The 20829-nt window shown below is 44.4% G+C and overlaps 1 protein-coding gene across 10 annotated transcripts in view; it reads left to right on the plus strand.

The window, feature by feature from the left end:
* TCF12 (transcription factor 12) overlaps positions 1-20829 on the plus strand; it is a 1064187-nt gene that overhangs the window by 924195 nt on the left and 119163 nt on the right. For 3 of the 10 annotated variants that reach the window (XM_069624902.1, XM_069624903.1, XM_069624905.1), the window contains exon 1: positions 12415-12604. The exons of 6 other annotated variants lie outside the window; for them this stretch is intronic. In XM_069624902.1, the coding sequence (XP_069481003.1) occupies positions 12536-12604 (69 nt within the window). In that variant the 5' untranslated portion in view covers positions 12415-12535. Of the gene's footprint in view, positions 1-12390; positions 12605-20829 lie in introns of those variants that run through there. One more of the 10 variants, XM_069624904.1, reaches the window with a different exon arrangement.

Raw genomic sequence — 20829 nt, forward strand, 5'->3', positions numbered from 1 at the left:
GACGGCGCGCAATATATACTGTCCATTTGGCATTTCTGGGGGGTCCCGACCTGCCCAAATTTTGCTCAGGGGGGCCCTGGCCAAAAAAGTTTGAAGACCACTGCCTTATAGGTTTCATTTTTTCGGGAGCTGTAATTTTGGGTAAATATCATAGCGCCCTAACCCTCCTCCCCCTCAACTTTCATAGAGAGTGCAATCTGACTCCAACTTTCATCATTTCGTTAAAATGAAAATAGGAGCAAATACTTTGGGTTGAGAATAGTTTTCTCGTGAGCCTACAATGAATGATGCATTCCACTCTTGTATCCCATTTGGATGGGTGCGGCAGTGGTAGCAATCTTACAATTAATATGCTTAGTCGCCAAATGGTTTCGAGAAGAGGGGGGGGGGCACATAATTCCCCCTCCTTGGGTTTGGTTAGTATTAATTCTAAGAGCATCCTTTTACAGTCCATGTTCTCACGTTGTGTTATGTGCAACAGAATGACTGTTTTCGGTTTCTAACGTACCTTAATTCCAGACTCCTCTTAGTTGCGAGGGACTGCGTGACTTCTAGCTTAAGCATGCATTTCAGATGCATAAATAGTCTTTATTTATCCTGCTTCTCACTTCCAAATTCAGCTTTACATGAGCAAGAAGCATTCACCTGGTGCAAGGCTAAATGTTTGTTGTCTGTCCAATTCCTCGGCTTGGCATTGCCAAACCCATTGACCTTTTCTCTTGTCCTACTCTTGGACTAGCCACTTTTTGCTTTGGCTTGCCAGTCCCAGAATAATTGTTCACGATGCTAACTTTGGCACTATAGACCGAATTCCAAGCAATTAAACCCACATATCATCTTCCATGGCCGCCCAGCATGGCCAGGAGCCCATCATACACCCAACACTACACCATGTTAATCTTTTAATTCTCCAGAGCTGGCTTGTAAACACAGTCTGTTTATTATCACTGCACATACATCATTGTGTTGCCGCTCTGGAGATGTATCCATATATTTCGGACTACCGTGCATCCATACTCGTATCAAACATTTTACCCCTTGGAGTGTCTCCTCCCTGCGCCTGGAATCTCTGTTCCCACTTTCCCGTCTTCTTATCCTAACCATTTTCGTGTACTGTCTTCCAACAGTCTGAGTTATAGTTTCTCCCGACAGGTGCTTAATATGCCACTTTACGTGCCAAGGATATGCTCTTTGAAACTACTTTGATGGTGATTCGGTGAAAATCGAAAGATGTTAAACGGACATAATCCACTGTGCTAGTCCCCATCATAGTGGTCTAACTGCACCCAGGCTTAACCAGAAAGTGGCGTGTAGACGCGCTGCTTGGGGGGTGTCCACACTTGGCCTACGGAGAAAGGAAAAATGACATAAGAGTGGATGAAGGGTGAGAGGAATAAAATAAACATGATTGTTATAGGTAAGAGGGGGTGGTGATATTGAGTTTGTATGCCAACAGTGCCAGTGAAGAACGATCAAAACATATTGTTGTTGATCGTGTGCTCTGTAGAATGAGCATATGACATGTGAGGGCAGTTCCTCTAACTCGAGAGTAGTGACTTGTCAGTAAGCGGGTACGTGATTGGATTCGAGTTGTGCTTCAGGATACCCTTGAAGTTGAGGCTTGTTGTGTGTTAACCTAACCTTTAAGAACACTAGAGGGAAAGGGGCAATTTGTGTGCAAGGTGAATGTGGTTAACAGGAGGGTAGCAGGAACAGGGAGTGGGGACTCCATCAGAATGCCATGCCTGATTCACCAATTCCTAGGGTTTGCGCTCGATCGCGAGTAAACAGAGATTTAATGTGAGATAAATGTTCAGATCAATGAGACCATAAAAATTGTTTGTTGTTTTGAAGTTCATTCCAGAAGACCCCCTTTTTGACTAGGTATGCACTTTTTGATCGATTAGGTCATTTCCAAACACTAAAATTACTTAAAATCGTGAAAGAACATAGAAGCTTTAATCATGTCTCATTGCGCTTGCGACAATTTGGAATATTTAAACATGTTACGATTTGGTCCTTCAGTTGGCATTTTGGACCCCAGCCCCACCCTTGTTAGACACTGCTGCTATTAACCTCTGCTCCTGACATGAATGTGGTTTGTAATTTTGGACTCTACGTTCAATTCTCTATAAAAAGAAATTGTCTGACAAGATTGGTGTAGGTTTTTTTAATAGTACTTCATTCTCATTTAATATGCACATTTCGAACCACACTTTTAAGATAGACTTCCTCATCCATAAACTTTGCTGGGAGCGGGAAATTTCTAAAATGGCATTTCACCAGTTATTTATGTTGTTCAGATTTTGTGAATTTCAAACCTCGCTGAATCACACTTTTAAGGTGTCACTCCTCATCGTTAGTTAAGCAAACAGTGACACAACAGTATGCACACGTACTTAATTATTGCATACAAATACCCTATGGAATTTTTTTTTAAATCAATTCTGAAAAGCTTTGGTGCCATGAAACCACTATAGTGTTAATAGGCATGATGGCATTGCCTACTACATTACCTTATATGCAAAGGTCTAGGAGCCCCTCTACTGAGAATTCAGCGTGGCCAAATAACGTGTTCTATGCGTAGGTTCCCACTCGAGAGGGTCTACAACCACGTTTTAGCTCACTATACCTTTGACAGAGGAGAAGGGTGCAGTGAGCTAAAACGTGGATGAAATTCCATAGAACGGGGTATTTGACCCATGTTCGTTCAGAGTAAATGGGCTCGCACAGCTTTGCTTAATATTTTTTTTTTAAAAAAAGGTAGCAGGCGCTCCTCTCCTGAAAGAACATTGCATGATAATCTGTTCTGGGATGAGTGCTTAATACTACATTATCTTGTTTTATTGAGTTTAACTATTTTCTGTGAATCTTAACCATATGTTGTTGGTTTGTGGTGTGCCTTTTTGTAACCTAACATAATCTGCACACAATTGTATAGATTAAATATCTGTTTTTGGCACACACATAAAATCTTGGCATCTCTGAGGGTTTTTTTTAAGGAACTGTAATAGATTTTATAATCTTCAGTTGACTGCAGTATAAATAGGATTTATATCTGAGAAAACAAAAATGTTTTACTTTCTTCAACATGTGTGCAAAGTAAGGGGCAATTTCAAAAACTGGGGTTAGCAAATCGGTCCAGTAGAGAGAAGTGTTCAGATGTGAACTAATACACCTAATTCAGTACTTGCCACAAACCATACTAATTCCTTTTATCTCCACATTATTTTGGAATAAGAAAAAAGGAATAACTTGCCATCACACTAGATTTTGTAATAACTCGGTATTAATAATAAAACGTGATGGATGAGAAGATCAGTAACCACGGAGTGAATGTAACCTAGCTGGTTGGGCTGGAATGCTCACTTTGTGGGGCAACACATGGTTGTTTGCCTTCTCTTCTGATGAACACCATCTTAAAGATGATGGAATGAGTTCACTCATGTCACTAGGATTCTTTTTTATTCAGTCCCTCTGAAGGTTGCCTCGAAGAGGTCGAAAAAAAAACAGAAGGAAGACGGCAACATTCCAAAATTGCTACAATAGAGAGAAACGTATTCAATCGATTTACTGTATGCATGAGGAATGCAACTTTGTTTGCTTTATTTGAAAAAATGAAAATTCTTTGCTCTGAAAATGACCACTGTTTTCATTTGAATGAAACCAAATGCAATGTTGATTTCTGTGCAAGAAAAACGTTGATCAAACTGGTCATTTCAGTGTAGATGAATGATAACGGGCTAAACAGGACTAGAAATGTACATGGGCGAACACCACATTGATTGTGATGTGCACTGTTCCTTTTGCATGAAACAAAGCAGAACTTTGGATCTTGCTTAAAAGAAAGCACATTTACAATACGCAGTGATGGAATTGCCAACCCCATTGAACATTAATGTCAACAACACTGTAAGCACGAATAGAAACGATGGAGAACACTGAGCGTGATTACCCTCAGTTGGGAGTTATATACTGAACTCGCCACCACTATCGCTCAGATTGTGGTGGAAAATGCAGCCAACGTATTTATGACAACGTGATCCATTTATTACAATATTTGTACTGGAAGAGATCAAGGAAGTATGTGCATTGAGTGTTAAAACATAGGCAAACCCCCTACACAAATAATCGCGCAACTATAAATCGGGTGCACACAACTGCATACGTAGAGCGCTACACGAGCGAATGTAAATAAACAAATTAAAGTACGTTGAAAGACCCTCCTGCATAAAAATGCGCCACACTTTGAGTTCGATAGTTCGAGAACTGGAATTGTGTGTGCCAATAAAACCGCAGAATATTTCTAACAGAATGCCCTCTATGGTAACACGTGTTTCGGCAATTAATCAGTGCCTTTCTCAAACCCGGGCTGTAGTGTCAAACGTGTCTGTATATTGCGGGCTGTTCGAGTAGTATTAACCGGGTTAAATCCTATGTGTACAGGCAGTCACGGCAGAAGAGCTATGACAGACGGGCTTTACCCCGGTTAATAATACTCGAACAGACCACAATATACAGACACGCTTGACACTACAGCCCTGGTTTGAGAAAGGCACGTGTTACCATAGAGGGCATTCGGTTAGAAATATTCTGGAATTGTGTGTGCCAATAAAACCGCGATTCTCGAACTATCCCAACTCAGTGTGCCACATATTTATGCAGGAGTGTCTTTCAAGGTACTTATTATATAGAGACGGGGTCATGGACGTCTATCTCTCCAGTTAGTGCCACACAGGTACAGGCATTGCTACAAAAAGTGTGGTTTAAGGTCACGGAGTGTCACAAGTTGGCTCTATCCAACCCCCCTTTTTCTGATTGAAACAAAGTCAAGTGCCGACTTGTGCATGGTGTCACTATGACATCATCGAGCTAAATAAAAGCTAAAATAAAGCTCTGCTGACACCAGGGACCAGCTTCTACAAGTGATTGGTTGGTGTCGAACGGCTGCCAGGAGCATTTCTGGTTAATTAAGCAGAACCGGACAAGGAATCCACAAGAATCTAAAGATGGTTTTAGGGAAACGAAGGATAACGTATATATCCTTATTGCAGGCACTTTGGACTCACAATTAAGGATCATGCAAAGACACAGAGTGAACAAGTATACATCTTTGAAATTATAATCTATTAACACAAAATACAAACTAAGGTACTTAAAAGTCAGTTCATGAGGAAACATTTGTATTTTTAGAATTTGAAGACACATCCTAGCTAAGTAGACATGGAGCTCACCGGAAGTCCACTGAAGACACTTTATTTTAAGCATACATGCCACAACAGGCAGGTAACAAATCTCATGTTTGCAAGATTTAAGTTAGAAACAAGATTATATACATCACATATCAAGTACATTTACAAAACAATTTTGTTCATTTTTTTTTATTGGATTCCTGACGATGGTCTACAGACCCAAATGCATTAGATGGCATTAACTGCCTGTGTCTTTGGAATAAACATCCTTCTTTGAAGTTTGTCAATGCCATGAGATGTTTGTACATGAAAAGAACACAGATTGTTGTATCAAATGTTTTTTTTACTTGAATATGAATATCGGTAACAGAATGAGTTAACAGACACAAGGGGTCCTACCAACTTCCTAGGTTATGCAACCTAGGATCCATTATCCCTTTAGCATTTCCACATCTCAAACTGCAAGTGAGGTTTGTTGGTGACAGGACCACAAATTTAACTTAAATAATTATCTCAATTTGCTTTTGAACGTAATAAGAGGTGCCTACTCACCCAATCTTTTTACTTCTGTCTTTTAAAATTAGACATATTTTTATATTGGCATCCTCTGCATGCATTGGGGAATTAATTATTTCTGATCCATTTGGCAATCCTTTGAGACCATTATAGCAACATCACCTGGAAATCCTTAACTTTTAAAAATCGCATCCATTGCTATTGTGCTGGCAACTTTTTGTGGGAATAAGTGTCTGTTTGTGTCTTGATGTATCTTGCTTTATATTTAAAGTGAGCACTAAGGTTGGATTTCTAGTTGTGTGGAGTGAGTGTGCCTTAAGTCTGTTTCTACTTTTAGTTCGCTTAACAATAACTCAATTTTTTAAAATATATTTTTTCAATTTTATGTCTGTTTTCTCTTGTGGGGAGTATGGCATATGCATGTACAGTGTATGAGTGAGACAGAAGACAATTCGTCATCCCTCAATGACCACAAAGGAAGAAATGTCAAATAAACAGTCCTCATGGTGTGCCATTGTCTACTTTTTAAGCAATAAATATTTGTTTTTAAAAACGATTTTTCAGTACAAATCTAAAGGCATATTGATGATTAACAAATCAGTAATCCGATTGGTTTAAGCCAAGGTGTTTGCAAACGTGCTCCATGATTTCAAGAAGCAAAATTGAGGGAGCATTGCTCCACAAAATGATGCCCATTTATGTGTTCTGAAATGTATTGAAAAGCCACTAGAGCAGACATCTCCTCGCCAGTCTATGCTCTGGTGTTCAGTGATTTGGTCAAGTCTGACAATGTTCAAGTGGAGAAGTCTGTATTTCAACATGGACCTTCTGGCTCTAGTCAGAAACGTGGCTCTTCCCTCCTTTGTAAAGTCTCTTCTCCTCCCGTGTCCCTGTGGCCAGTGGGCAGCAAGGAGGAATGGTGGTTATGTCTATGAAGGATTTTGTTGTCTGTATGTTTGTTTATTTTTTAGAATTGGGTCCCCGAAGATGGTCTACAGACTGAAATGCATTTGTCCGGAGTAGCAGTCGGATTGATAGTAAGGGACCAGCTCTGAAGGGAATGGAAAGAGTGTGGGTGCAATTGGATGGAAAGAATAAGGAAATATGTTTTGTGGAACTACTAGTAGGGGGGAGTTGTCCTGTAAGGGGGGTGAAGAGAATGTATAGTGGTGATATCTGTGGCCTAAAGCTTATGTTGGCGGTGGCATGTGCAACTCATTACTGTTTATCCAATCGGAAGGCCTTTGCTGATGAAATTGCTAACTCTGTTCTGTTGGATCATTCTAGTGAATTCCTCTACCTGCTTATCGATGATGTTAGCCTGCATGAGGGCTCATTATTGCAAATGTGATCCACTGTCAAAATTGCTAATTCATTACCTGCTGCCGTTATTGTGCATTTTGTGCAGCTTATCAGAATTATAAATTCTGCTTGATTACTTTTAATCCTGTCTGATGGCCATTCGTGCAAATCCTGTTTTACGTCATCATTGCTCTTTATGGAACTATTATGTGGCTCGTGTTGACCTGTATTGTTGTAAAAAGAGTGATTGAACTAGAATGTGGCTCCTAATTATCTTCTTAACAGCTGAAGGAGCTCCAGCCAGAGTGTGAATCCCCTTGTGGATGGTTTGGATATCTGCACCCTATAAAATTAAGCCATTCAACAAAAGAATGGTTGGTTGATTGGTGATGCGGTAGGGACTATTACATGTGTATCCATTGTTTGTGGTAAATGTTTTGTTCAATGGTTGGTCATGGTTGGAATCCACAGACCTCAACTGTGGTGCCCACGTAAGGTATTGCTTTCTGTGCCTATGTGCTGCCTGATTTAACCCATTGCCATTTGAGTTGCCATTGTTATTGGGGTGAAGACCATAACTGATTTGCATATGGCTGAAGCTGCCAAGCCACGTAGGATCAACACCAGACAGACCTAGAGAAAGGTTGAATAAAGGTTTACGTGTAGTTACAACTTTCAACCAAAGTAAGGTCTTGGAAGCACCTTCCAGACAGGGTGGTTTATCTTGGGCAAAATTCGATAACCATAACCAGGACGGCTTCTCATTGGATTTAAGCAGCCAAGTGACTGGGTTTTTTAACCCTCAATCGGGGGCTCACATTCTGGGGTATGCTTTCTCTTCTCACTCAGTCTTGGGGGGTTTGAATTTACCTGCAATTATTTCTTGGGTCCTGTTTGTAGGGATTTAGGTAATGTGTTTTTTGTCCTAGACTCTGGGAGAGACCGCTTGCCTGGATATCTGGGCCCGACGTGCGCTTGCATGTTAGGCCTGGGGAAAGGCAGTTGTTTGGTCTAGACACATAAGCCCCAGAGCTTCTGCCACCAGGCAGGCGACCAAAGCTTCTCTATAGACTAGGCCTAGGTGGCTTCTCCACCTTCCCGTCTGACTTCCTGGGGCTAATCCCAAACAGGTCCAGCACCTTGATGAATTTGAATGGTCTCATGCCTAACTAAACCTTTCCTGCACCTCCTCCTGTCTCCTCTCCCTTTTCTCTCAAGTCTTACTCCTTAAAGCTTTGCCATGTCTTCGTATAGCCGCCCTTTCTCCATGCACACATGTCAATCTTCGGGTCTTCTCACTTCCCTCTGGTCTCTCCTCCAACTGCCTCTGATAGCCCTCTCCTTCACTGACTACTCTTTAGCCCAACTCCTTAGCACACACCACCACTGCTGTTGTCTTGAACCTCCTTCTCCAATGTTCATCCTCTACTCCTATCCCAACCTCCTCCTAAGCACACTCCCCTGCCTCTCCCTTAATATCTATTCTGGCCTCTTCTATGCTGGAGTATGGAAGAGGCGAGAAAGGACATTAAAAGAGGTGAAAGGAAGAGTGTGATTACTTTACCTCTGCTTCCAGTGACCTCACTCCTCCTTTTGCCTGTCTTGCTCAACCCCAGTTTTTCTCTCCACCTTTCTCCTGCTCCACATCAGGTTCATTCTGATGTCTCCTCCAACTCTGTCCAAAGTTCTCTCGACCTCCAGACAGCCATACCATTGTCCCAATGCCAGTGGCATATGTATTGGGCGGACTTTCTCGCCACCAGAATGGGAACATTGTTGGTTACAAATAAAACACTTGTGTATGAGCGCGATACAAATAAAATATCAAATATCCTACTTTCACTGCATTCAAAACCAAGTGAGATTACATTTAAATAAGAACGAAGAGCATTTTTGTCTTTTTCTGTGTTACAAGTGCCTTGCAAGACAAGCAACCTTTCCAAGGTCAGAGTGCAGCATTTTGTAAACCATAGCTAAATAATTCAAATTCTGTTGTTTTCACAAGGTGTAGTCCCGCTGGGGCTATCACTGGGTATGGAATACGTAATATCCTGATAGCAGACTAATAGAAACGTGAGAAGTCAGAGTCCTTTAATAAGAGACCTACTGAGATGAAAGGGAGCAACTTCAAGTGGACACTAAAATGTCATCAATGACATTGTGTTTAAGTGAGAGGACCGTGAACTAGATTCACCCAAAGCATCCTAAAGAATTGGGGTGAAAAGTGTGGTTCCGTTCAGAAAATCATAATCTTTGGTGTATGCATAGGGTAAATAAATAATCATTCTGAGTGTTGGACATTGATAGCACTGGTACCAGAGCTCGTATGTCATGTACGTGCATATGCCACTAGAGATCAATCGCACCACATCGCACACTACAACACGTTCACGTGAAATATGTAGCAAGTGTATTTTTCTGTGGAAATGTTCCCTGATCCCAATACTTGTATTTGTTATTGGAGAAGATGAAATTAAATGTTTGAAATTATAATTTCTAAAAGAACATTAATTTGATGTGTATTTCAAGGGAAGTATTTAAACACTCTGGCCGATAAGCGGGGAGGTAATAGTGACCTTATATTGTGGTATTTGGAAATTAGATTGACTTTTTAGAATTCTAAATCCTTAAAAATATACTTTTTTGATTGGTGGAATTGACTGCATGTGTGCATTGAATCTTTCACAGGCACTGGGTGATGATGATGATGATGATGATGGAGACTGAGGTGAAGTAGTCCCCTGCCAGTATGTGATGCACGGGATGGCCATGCAGTACGCCAAGCACTGATTCACGAATACTTCTGAACCACAGGGACTAAGATGGACGTGTTATTGACACACTGCGTCCATGTGGACATGCACACTGGGATTGGCCAATTCTTACTTCTGTAAACCAGCTACCATTGTACATGTGTTTTACTGTGGTGACTTCCCCAGCATAAAGCTTGGGCACCGCCTTTGCGCCACATTTATGTCAAATTAGATTTTTAACTACAAATACAGGCGGTTTTTTGTCCCAGAATTGCGGGGTGGGATTCTATACCGCGGGGTGTTTAATTAGTGAATGCACCTTAACGAGCTCTTTAAATGAATCCACGGTAGATCTGACCACTTGCTGCCGGAGTTCCCTAAGCAGCTGCTGTGCAATTTGCCACAGTGCTTCTGAGTGCATTGCAAGGTGGAGGTCATGTTGTTTGCTTGGTGGCAGTTTCCCATCTGAACTACACTTAATCCTATGGGTGTGTGCTTTGTGTTGCTATGTAGTCACTCACAGGCTTCCCCATCAGAATATCCATTGCAGATTAGGGGATGGGCGGAGTTTAACACAAAAAAAAAGTTGTACACTTTAAATCCCTGATAACCTGTTTAGAGATGGACAGGCCAGCAGGCTCGAATCTAGTTTTGAGTGGCATGACCTCAAAGGTTACCAGACATTTGATCGAAAAAAATTGGTCGACTGGACAATTGGTTGAACCAATTTGGTCGAAAACCAAATGGTCGAATTTTTTATTTTTTTATTTTTACCCCTTTTTTTGGGTGGGGGTCTGTCCCCAACCCCCTTTTTTTCCCTAAACTACAACCTTAAAAATATATATATATAAATAAAAAAAAATTCGACCATTTGGTTTTCGACTAAATTACGTCGACCAAATGTCCTGTCGACCAATTGTTTTCGATGAAATGTCCGGACACCGACCTCAAAGCCAGAGAAAGAAGTCCTCTTCCTGTTCTGTCCCGCCCCCCCACTCCACCTGCTCTCCCCCTCCACCTTCCCCCCCCCCCCCCCAACAGCCCTCAACCTACCCCCGCCCCACGAGCTCAGGGCCACGTTCTTGGCTTCTTGGCCTGCAATTGGCTGAGCCTTCGCTCACCTGAGAGGAATGCCAGCAGTGGGAAGTTATGAAGGGTAGCCCCTGGCAGGGTCTCGCAAGTACCTTTTTAATCATTGTCATTCGCTGCAGCACGTAGTATACACGTGAACCTCGTCTGCAACTCAGTGCGGAAACAGATGGTTATTCTACAAGCATGAACGTTTGATAAGAATGTATGCATTTTTAACATTAAAGACCCTCCACCACCACTGCAGACTGCCTTCTTTCGAGTAAGGGATACAAAATAAACACCCCTTTTTAAACTGTCTACATTTGTTGCTTTTTAGACCAGTACAAAAAACGGTTTGTTTTTTGGTGCATTTTCCATATTCTTTGCATCTTACCTAACACATTCTGTGTGTCTGTTTAGTGCAATGGCTACAGGCAGGTAACCTTGTCGAAAGGTTTGTCTTGCTGCAGGTCTTTAGTCTCGAAAGAACACTTCCAAATCTAGAGATTTTGTAGACTGATATCACTTTGCAATCTGGTGCTTTTGCCCACGTGATTTGTTTGGCTCATGGAGCCAAGGCAAACCCCTGTGCCCTGTTATGTCTACCCACCAGTTCTCTGGCACGGTTGCATCCCCTCCTGGGCGTGTTTGCATGCACAGACATCGCTCTGTTTTAGGGCAGAACCATTGGGTTCAGCTCGGTCGATATCTCCTGGTACCGAAATTGCATAGCTTTTAAAGTAAACAATACCATTATTGTGCGCTTGGCGGCAAAACCTCTGGAGTAGTTCCATAAGCGTATTATTGTCTAGCAACTATTTCCGTGTATTAGACTTTCATTATCTCAGTTCACTGGTTCAACGTTAAGTTTTCCGCTCTTTTATGGTTTTTGTCTTGTTTTTTTTGTTTTTTCTGTACTGTTTGGTTGCCATCATGTCCATTCATTAACTAAGTACAACGCTTTGTAGCAAAGCACTGTAGAATCTTATTAAAATACAAATAGTGAAATAGTTCCGAATTGCTGTTTGGGGTCTCTGGTTTCTGTCCAGGTTCTTGGTATTTTGTTTGGGCTAATGAGCTTAAATGTAACATGCGATGTATGTTGTCTCTCTATTTACGTTCATAATGCGGCCTGTTATATCCTTTTTGAAAGTTCTGTGTTTTTAAAATCGTGGTTTCATTTGACATATTCCTTTGTTGCTCGGTGCTGTGTTTGGGAAAGTTCGACGCAACTTGAGAAGGCGACAGATGGTCGGTCGGTGCATGCTGTGTTTCCAGCACGGCCACAACAAGTGTAGTAATTTTTTAAAAAAAAATCTATCCGAAGATGGGCTGCTTCTGAGCTTACCCATTTGCTATGTAAACGAACACAACTTCCAGAGAGAGTGTTTGTGTGTGCTCTGACAACTCTTTGTCTGCCGCGCACTGGCGAGCCTGGTTTCGCTTCCCAGTCCCACACAAAGGTTGCGCCGCCGGCCACGGCCGGTGCAGCGCGAGTCCCCCCCCCCCACCCGCGGAGAGATGGTACAGCCCTACTTTGCATAGCTCGCATTTCAGCAGCCGCCCAGTGCGCGCGCGCGCCTGCGCCCCAGTGTTGGCAGAGTAGCTCGCTCGGGCTGGTCGCGTGGATGTTTCTCCTGGCGCGAGTCTCCTGCGCCCTTTAACAGCGCACCCGAAGGAAGGAGAGGCGGCGGCTGCAACATGTACTGCGCCTACCCGGTGCCCGGCATGGGCAGCAACTCGCTCATGTACTACTACAACGGCAAGACGGTAAGCCACAGCGCTTAGCAGTGTATAACTCTTGCCCCCCTTGGAGGCGCACAACCCCAAGTTTCCAATTGCAACAAATGACTATCTTTACAATGCACCGAATATGTACTTTTTTAAGTTTTGGATGGTTTCGCACTATGTAGCGTGGAGGAGATGAAAGAGGGAGTTATTTTTAAGAATACGCCGTCTGGGCGTCTGGCAACGATTAGTGGCCCGGGCAGCCAGCGAGGTTCGTGTTTCCTGTTTGGAGGTTCAGAGGCGGCCTCTACTGTTGTTCCATCTGCTTCCCATCACGCCGGTTTATTGACTAGACGGGCTGGTAGTCTGCTTCACACATTGTGGGCGCTATGTGTAGCTGACGTAGGCGCTGTAGGCGTGCGAGGCATTAGGAGAGAATGCCTTTTGAGGCTAGGCTTCCGCCGAGACTTAATATTTACATGCAAGCATAGACCCCCCCCCCCGATTTGCAATATTCATACTAATATTTATTTCTCCTATGCACTATTATACATGATCCGGACATGCGATAATGTTGTAGTGGTCCCACAAACAAGTCTGTTCTTTCCTGGGTGATATGAGACTTTGCCTGTAATAGTACATTTAAAACGCGTGGTATCCGCATCCCACACACACACTTAATTACTGTTGTACATGGAAGACTAATTCGAATCTACTTTTAGTAGGGTTTGTTTAATTTGATGGTCCGTTATTGTATAGGGTGTGCCCTTCTGTGTACCTAGTGGGCGTTTACTTTTGTGGACCCCGCAGCTTTGTTTTGCGGCATATTTTTGTATACCACTTTGTGTCGGTTCAGCGCTAAAGTGCAGGCAAGCAAAACAGTGGGTCGGGGTCCATGCACGAATTCCTTGTACTAATTTGCCAGCTGCCTCCCAAAACTAAAAGCCAACACTCCTATGTCCCAAAGTTAAAACCAAATCCGTTTTGATGTTTTATTAAAGCAACTAATGCCCAAGGGATGGGACTTGATTAATTGGTACCCCATACAACCGGGAGAATGCAAATTGGCTGGGTTTATTTCTGTTTCTTTTTAAAGCCAGATTGCCCGGTTCCAACATTTCCCTTTGTTCTGCGGGGGGAGCGTTTGATGTTATTAAGCATTGCCAGGCCCGCGGTGACTGAGCATGGGCTGGGGGGCCCTGGAGGCGCATGGCATGTGCCGGCTGCGGGTCAGAGGTGGCTTTTATGAGGCAGACCTGGGTAAACAGTTGATGGATTGCCCCGGCAGAAGCTCCAGCTATCTGCGATACTGCCAAGCTTATCTGTTTACAACTCTAGCGCGCAGGACCAAGAGACCCATACATTTAATGTAGGGAGGGTTTCTTTCTAAAGACACCGAGAATAAAGCAAATTGTGTTGTGTAGGTGTGATTTTTTTCAGCGTGTTTAGAGTCCAGGTTTTTTTTATTTTCTCTGGGATGCTGAACCCCAAGTCCCTCCGGCCACCGCCTGGGGGAGAGGGTAAGTTAAAGGTCCTCGGGGCAAACACGTTTTCGAAAGATACGAAGCACTGAACATCTTTGCGGTGCACGATATAAACACGGACGTTTACTTTTTGGTAGTTCTGTAAACTGTAAGTTTTTTTTTTTTTTTTAACTCCATTGTTTTTAGCATGTTGGTGGTGCGACTAGTCGGTTCCAGCGATAGGGGGGCGAGGGTTTTCATAATGTGATCCTAATGTCTTTAAACAAAACCAGGCCTACCTGAACATGCATCTGGCCCAGCTTCATGTGGGGCCGGCCCCCAGGATAGGGCGGGGCCTGCACGTGATCTACCTGTTGCTGCTCCTAGTGTCGGCTCCACTTAAGGTTGCTGTGCCAGGGTTGTGTGCCCCGAGGCCCCAGCAACCCAGATCGCGTTTGAAGTGGCAAGGGGAGCGTGCCCGGACACGGCGGAAGGCTCCGGCGAGGGCTTCCAACATATTAAAGCTTCTGAGACCTGGGCATATTGTCTTGGACAAAAACTACACATGTTGTTCCTGTCCCTCGCCTCGTTCGTGGGCTCCGGTTCGGTGTTTAACGGCGTCGAGGCCGCTCTGTCGGTGGTTATGGTGCACTTGAACTGTCCCTCGTACTCTGCTTTAATTATGTTTTGCACCCGATTATTCTTATAATACGTTAACACAATGTATAGATTGTGTACGAACAGTGATCTAAAACGCGCGGCGAAATGGCCAGGGTTTTTTTTACTATTATTTTGACGAGAGGCCTTTTTTTGCGTGTGCATTTGAGATGCCTCCACACATAACTTTACAACTGTCCAGAGTGCACGGTGGGGCTTCTGGACAAACCCGAACCCCGTTGTTGTACCTGAGGGGTGCCGGCATCCATCAGGCCTCCACCGGCAGGTGTGCACTAGGAGCGGGCGCAGGCTCTGTCCACTTTCGTCGGCGGTATTAACAGCTAATGCACAGTTCGAGCGGGGGTGGGGTTTGTGTATCTGTGTGTTGCCACAGTCGAGCTGCATCGCGTGTAACACCCGAGTGCTAACAGCTGCAGGGGTCAAAGGAATCAAAACTGCCAATTTGAGGCTATTGGCGAACAAAAAAAGGGTGTTGGTGGAGATTAGCATTGTAAAAAGGGTCGTTTGCAAAGAAGCGGGGGGCACAGGAAGAGGAAGGCTTAGCCCCCTCCCCTGGGAAGACAAAGCCCCTTCCCACGCAACTATGTCAACACCGGAGCACTGGCGGCAGGAAAGGCCGCGCGTTGGGTTTGCGCTATTATAATAATTTGCTAGGCCAAACGTTGCAAAGGTTCGAGAGAAACACACCTCGCTTTACACTACACATGACTGCACAAAACGCAGCGTTGTCCCACCAGTGCAAGTCGGGCCCGAGGCCTGCTGACTCAGTTCTGTGTCCCTTGAGTAATTTGGCTTCCTGGATGCGTCAATTACTGGTAAAGGACCCCAATGGGCGGGTGCCAAAAAAATAGGGGGTCATTCTTTGGACTGCCAGTGTACACCAGCAGCCCCAGGGCAGTGGTTCGACACTATCTCCTGTCTGTACGCCATGGACAGGAACGAGAAATGGAAACTTGTATCAGCGTGTCCTTCTGCTACTACAAGTCTTCTCAAATAAAAGGTTTCACTTCTGCCAAGGGTGGCTGTTAATCCATGGGGATGTCTTCAGAAACGAACTACATCCCTCCAGTGCCATTTGCTTTTTTGTTGTTGTTGCACGTATCATAAGCGGGCAGGTCATGCCCCCTGTTTTTGTTGAAACGTGCTTTGCTGTTTTTGTGCTTGTGTACCACGTTGTCTCTTCACAGAAATGGAGGCACGCGTCTGTACCTTTTCTAGACTTGTTTTGGAGCTGCGACAGGGCTAGGTTGCCCCGACTACTCCAGGTCAATAGACGCCATTTTTTCAGTTCCTTTTGCTTTTCATGGAAGTTGCCCTTGCCTGCTAGTGTCCCAGCAAGTGACCTAATCACCCTTCCTGTAGCTCGCTGCGTAGGAAGCACGCAATGATCCCATCTCCAGTTATTAGGAGTTACGAAAGGTAACTGCGAAGGTGCCGTGTGCAGAGTGGTACAAAATAAGTCCTCTACTGTTATCTTTCAAAAATCAAAGCAGCAGGGCAGGCAGGTGGCCCTGCTGTGGTCCTGCATAGGTGCATTACAGAAAAGACCTGGCAACTTCCGTCCTCTTGCTTTGCAGTTAGTGCGGATCAACTTCCCCACACATTTTGATTCAAAATGAGCCTGATAAGGTTTCTTCAAGAGCAGCAAAAATACAAGTAAATTATGTCACATAATATTTCTCTTTTGGTCAAAGTAAACCGTTTCCCATTTCCACAAAAATGGTCCGATAGCTGGCTATTCGATTTAATTATGTTGGATATTAAATGACATACACTCGTTGGGCCCGTGATCAAAAGTAGGTCTGTGGGTGGGTAGCTTTTATAGACACCTGGCAGTTTTGGGAGTTTGTGTTTTACCTTGAAAAAGCGTGGGCGTTAATGTGGCAAGCGATGTCTGCACTGCAAGCCTCAGGCAAGGTCGGCCTGAAACTCGCAGGAGACATGCACATTTGCTCTCATAGCACATGTAAGGCTGCTGGGGGCTGTACATTGGTGAGTTGGTTTACTAGCATACATGAAAGTGGCATTGAGGGGCCCTTTCTTGCGTTGCTGCTGGCTTTAAAGCAAGGCATGTTTCCACTTGCACAGGTGCACGAGGTCAGCAAGCTACATGACTGGATGATACATTTTAAATCGTCTGATATCCTTGAAACAAAGTTTACCAGCCTCTACAGCCCACACTAGTTTATTTGGATGTTTCTTCTTTAGAGAAGTGTCCTTAACATTTTTTTAAAAGCAGCGACCATGCAAAAGCGAGCTTTATTTAATAGGGAAGATAGATCAGTGAGTTAAGTGCCCGCTGCTGAGCTCTACAAGTGATCTGCAAGTCACAGATTCAAATCCAGGCAAGGCCGACAACGCCTTCTGTTCTTATTTGGTCAAACTGAGCACCAATTTCAATTGGATAGTTATTTGTATTTAAAATTGTTCTATGGCCTAGGTTGGTAAGTGGAATGGCGTATTGTACCCCTGCGGGGGGGAATCAGGAGTTGGGAGCTACTTGGCTCCTGCTTGCAGACTAGACTAGACTTCTTTAGTTAGCGTGACGCAACGTGCTTTTGGGAGCTACTTACTCCTCAGGCCAACTGGTGCCATAGAATCATCACTAAGTGACATTGGGTGCTTGCTAATGTTTAAGGGAGCTTTGAGACTCTTTTAGAAGGGGTTGGTTCCATCTCATTGACCTAAGGTTCTAGCGCGACTCATGTGGGAGTTAGATTTGCAATTATGTCCCAGCTCCTCAATCCCAGAAGGTAGCTCCTGCCTCCTAAATGGTTCTGGATTCCCAGGAGCTTCTTTTAGCTCCTTTGCAACAAATCCTTATTCCAGTCCCTCTAGGACATTGGCTTGTTGGTTATCAATGTTGATGGGCTTTACTTTTCGTTTGCCCTTTGTAAAGTTGAGGCGCTACAGGCATTCGGGAAATCGCCACATAATGTGGGTAAATGGTGATAAATCCTATTCGTTTTTCACATCTTGTGTGTATTGTTCTCTCCCTAAAATGCAACACTATAAACAGGGTTTTTGTTGCAAATCCGGTCTCCTGAATTGTGAATGGATGATGGCCAAGTCTCCTGTTGCATGTTTCTCTCAGCAGGGTGACAGATTGGTGGGTTATCTCAATGCCATGTTAAAGATCCAGAAACCTAATTGCTGAGCGAAAAAATATTGAAATCTAGTTGCCACATGTTGGCATTTTCTAGGTTCAGCCACTGCTTTAAGTTCCTCATTTCAGTGAGTCAATTGGACATGGTCACCCTGTGTTGCAATTGCTGGTCTGTACAATTTTCAGGGTTTCGTAATTGAGATTCGATGAGCAGGAGCTAAAACCAGCTCCTGGGTGTCTGCATCACCCAGTAGGCAGGAGCTTCCGGAGGTGCTCCTTTAAAGTTGTCCATTTTGTATGAACCATTGTGCTTAAATGTGTATTAGTTGTGTTCTAATTGTTGTTTATAAACATTCTCAAATATTCAAAGTTAATGTCACATTTGCATGTTTGGTAGGCACCAACTGTCCTTTGGAGCCAAAAGTAGCTCCCGGTACCTAGAAGCAGGAGCTAAATAGCCCCCAGCTCCCCTCAATTTTGAACCCCGATTTTGATCAGCACTTTGTTTTTATTGCTTTTTCATGCATGGGGTACATAGCCCTCATGTTTCTGCCTGCTGTATCTTCCAAGGCTTTCTAAGGTCAAAGATAACGGAGAAGTGTAAGCCTGGCACTTGGCATGCAGTGGGGCATTCCAACACAGTTGCTTTGTTTGGTGCCACATGTGCATGTGTAGTTCCCTAGAGAAACTCTGCACACTAGCTTTCAACTCCAAGTGTTACACCCTCATATTTTAACATTTAATGTTAAAAGACTACCTTTCAAAGCCTTTCTCCAGTAAAAGGCATGCTATTTAACCTCAAACCACTGAAGATGTCAGGCAGTCGGCATATTTAGTAAATTGGGACTGGATGGCCAATCGCAGGTTTTGTGCACCATGTGTGCAGCTACCACAACGGTTTATTTAAAGAGTGCACTTGCTTATATATTCGTACTCCGTCCGTCGTAAATCATGTGCTTTTGTAAACCCAAATGCTGACCACTACTCCATGTATGTTAATTGACTTTATATACCATCAACAGTTGCGCTCCTTCCGTGAAGTCGGAGAAACCTTAGAGCAGGCCTCTTCATTTTCTCTCGCCACTAGCCATTGGCGAGTAATAGTTGCTCTGCTGTGTCCATGTGGAGAATTGAGTGACCAAGTCACTTTTTTTAACCTGGCTCATAGTTTACAACTTGAAATGTTGGTCCCTGAGTCGAGGGGTGCAAAGTAGGCACAGACACCAATATATCAGATTGTGGGCCTACTGCTCGGACCACAGTAGCTAGCAGCTGTTCACTCTTTTCTCTGAGTTGGCATCCCTAGCTTGCTGGTAGGTGTGGCCTCCCAAATTAAAGATTGCATGATTCGAGTCATGGGATAACCACACATCCAGCGGCTGCATTGTGGATTGTCACGGCCACCACTTGAATACCAGTTCCTTTCCAAGTTGAAGAGCCTTCCTTGGATACCCACCACTGCTGACGACAGTAGTCCGTGATATCTGGTCTCCTGCCTCGTGCTGAAACTTGTCATTTGATTGATGGAAGACCATATAAATTCCTAAGGTCCTTCTAACCTGCAAGAGGACTTGTAGCTTAATACAGACACAAGACGGTTGCACCCCTGTTATATGCTCTGCAGGTAGGTCTAAATGGTAATTAAGGCTATTAAAGGCTCTTGCCAACAGGCGGACCCATGGCCAAGTGTAGGGGGAGCACCCCCACCCCCCCAAATGTTTATAGTTCACCCCAGGATAGGCAGGACGCCAGCTGTCTTCATTAGCTCTAGCTAGCAAATGTGCCCACTGCTGTTTGGGAGTCTTGGCCTGATGAGGGGTTGTGCCAGATGTATTGAACGTTCAGACACTGGGGCGCGAACTGAGCACGGTTCCTGGTCGAATTGTGACTCTGGTCTGCATCGAAGCAGATATCTTATTTGGCAGTTGTATAGCACCTACTGCCATTGGTGTGGCCTCGAAGCGCTGAGAGGATGAATGGCCTTTGGAAGACTGTAGTCGGAAGGAGGTATTCAATGCGTGTGTCCATTTATAGCCATAAAGGCAGGTGGTGAGTGGCCTGGTCCCCAACATCAGCCCGTAATTATCAGGTGAGGGGGCGGGTTCTGGGAACGGATTCAGGGGGTTCATAAGAGTTGGCTGTGGGAACAGCTGGACCGGATTTTTGCGGGGGACTCTGCTGTATTCTATTGGAGGTGTCACTCGGGCCGAGGGCAATGTATGTTTCGGGTGGGGTGAGGTAAACGGGGTGTATCGCAGATGTTTGTTGCTGTGCGGCCCAAACCTCTGGTGGGACAAAGCTGTATTCCTTGGAATGCAATGCATTCGTATCTAGCTAAAGGACTGAAGGAAACGCAACAGTAGCAAGATTCAAAACGGCAAGCCCACCCCTGGAAACACTGTGGTAAGAGAAATACAAGTGTGACTAGACACAGCAGTGGCAAGACATCAACAGAAGCCCTGCATTTGGAGCGTTCAGCATATGTGGCTTAATCTAGGCAATGGCTGGATACTAACAAACCTACGCCTGGAACACTCTGAGAAGCCAGTGTGCGGGTTTTAAACTATGGGTCTGGGGCACCAAGGATGGTAATCAATAAACCCCAAACTCTGCCTGTCCCCCTCAACATGCAGCAAGAGTCTACAAAATATACAAAGCAAATGTGGCGTTTCCTTGCGCCCGAGTCAAAGTGAGGAAAGGGATGACTTTTTGATAACTTAACCCTTTGGGTGCAGCGCAGAAGGGACAGCGGAGGAGCCAAAGTTGCATCCCCATGAGAAACCCCCTCTTTCTTTCCCATACACACACGGGCGCACACACGCAGACGGACACGCAGACGGACACGCGGGCGGGCACGGACACACACACACGCACGCACGCGCACACGGACGGACACACACACACCCCCCCCTCCCTCCCTCCTTGCACATGGTGGGCGAAGGTGAGGTGGGGCTGGAAGTGTTCAGAATGTCAACCTCGAAAATACACGATGGTGGGAGGAGTGTGCTCTAGACTGTCAT

The sequence above is a fragment of the Ambystoma mexicanum genome, chromosome 11 (assembly GCF_040938575.1).
Source record: "Ambystoma mexicanum isolate Mex_15411 chromosome 11, UKY_AmexF1_1, whole genome shotgun sequence".
NCBI lineage: Eukaryota > Metazoa > Chordata > Amphibia > Caudata > Ambystomatidae > Ambystoma > Ambystoma mexicanum.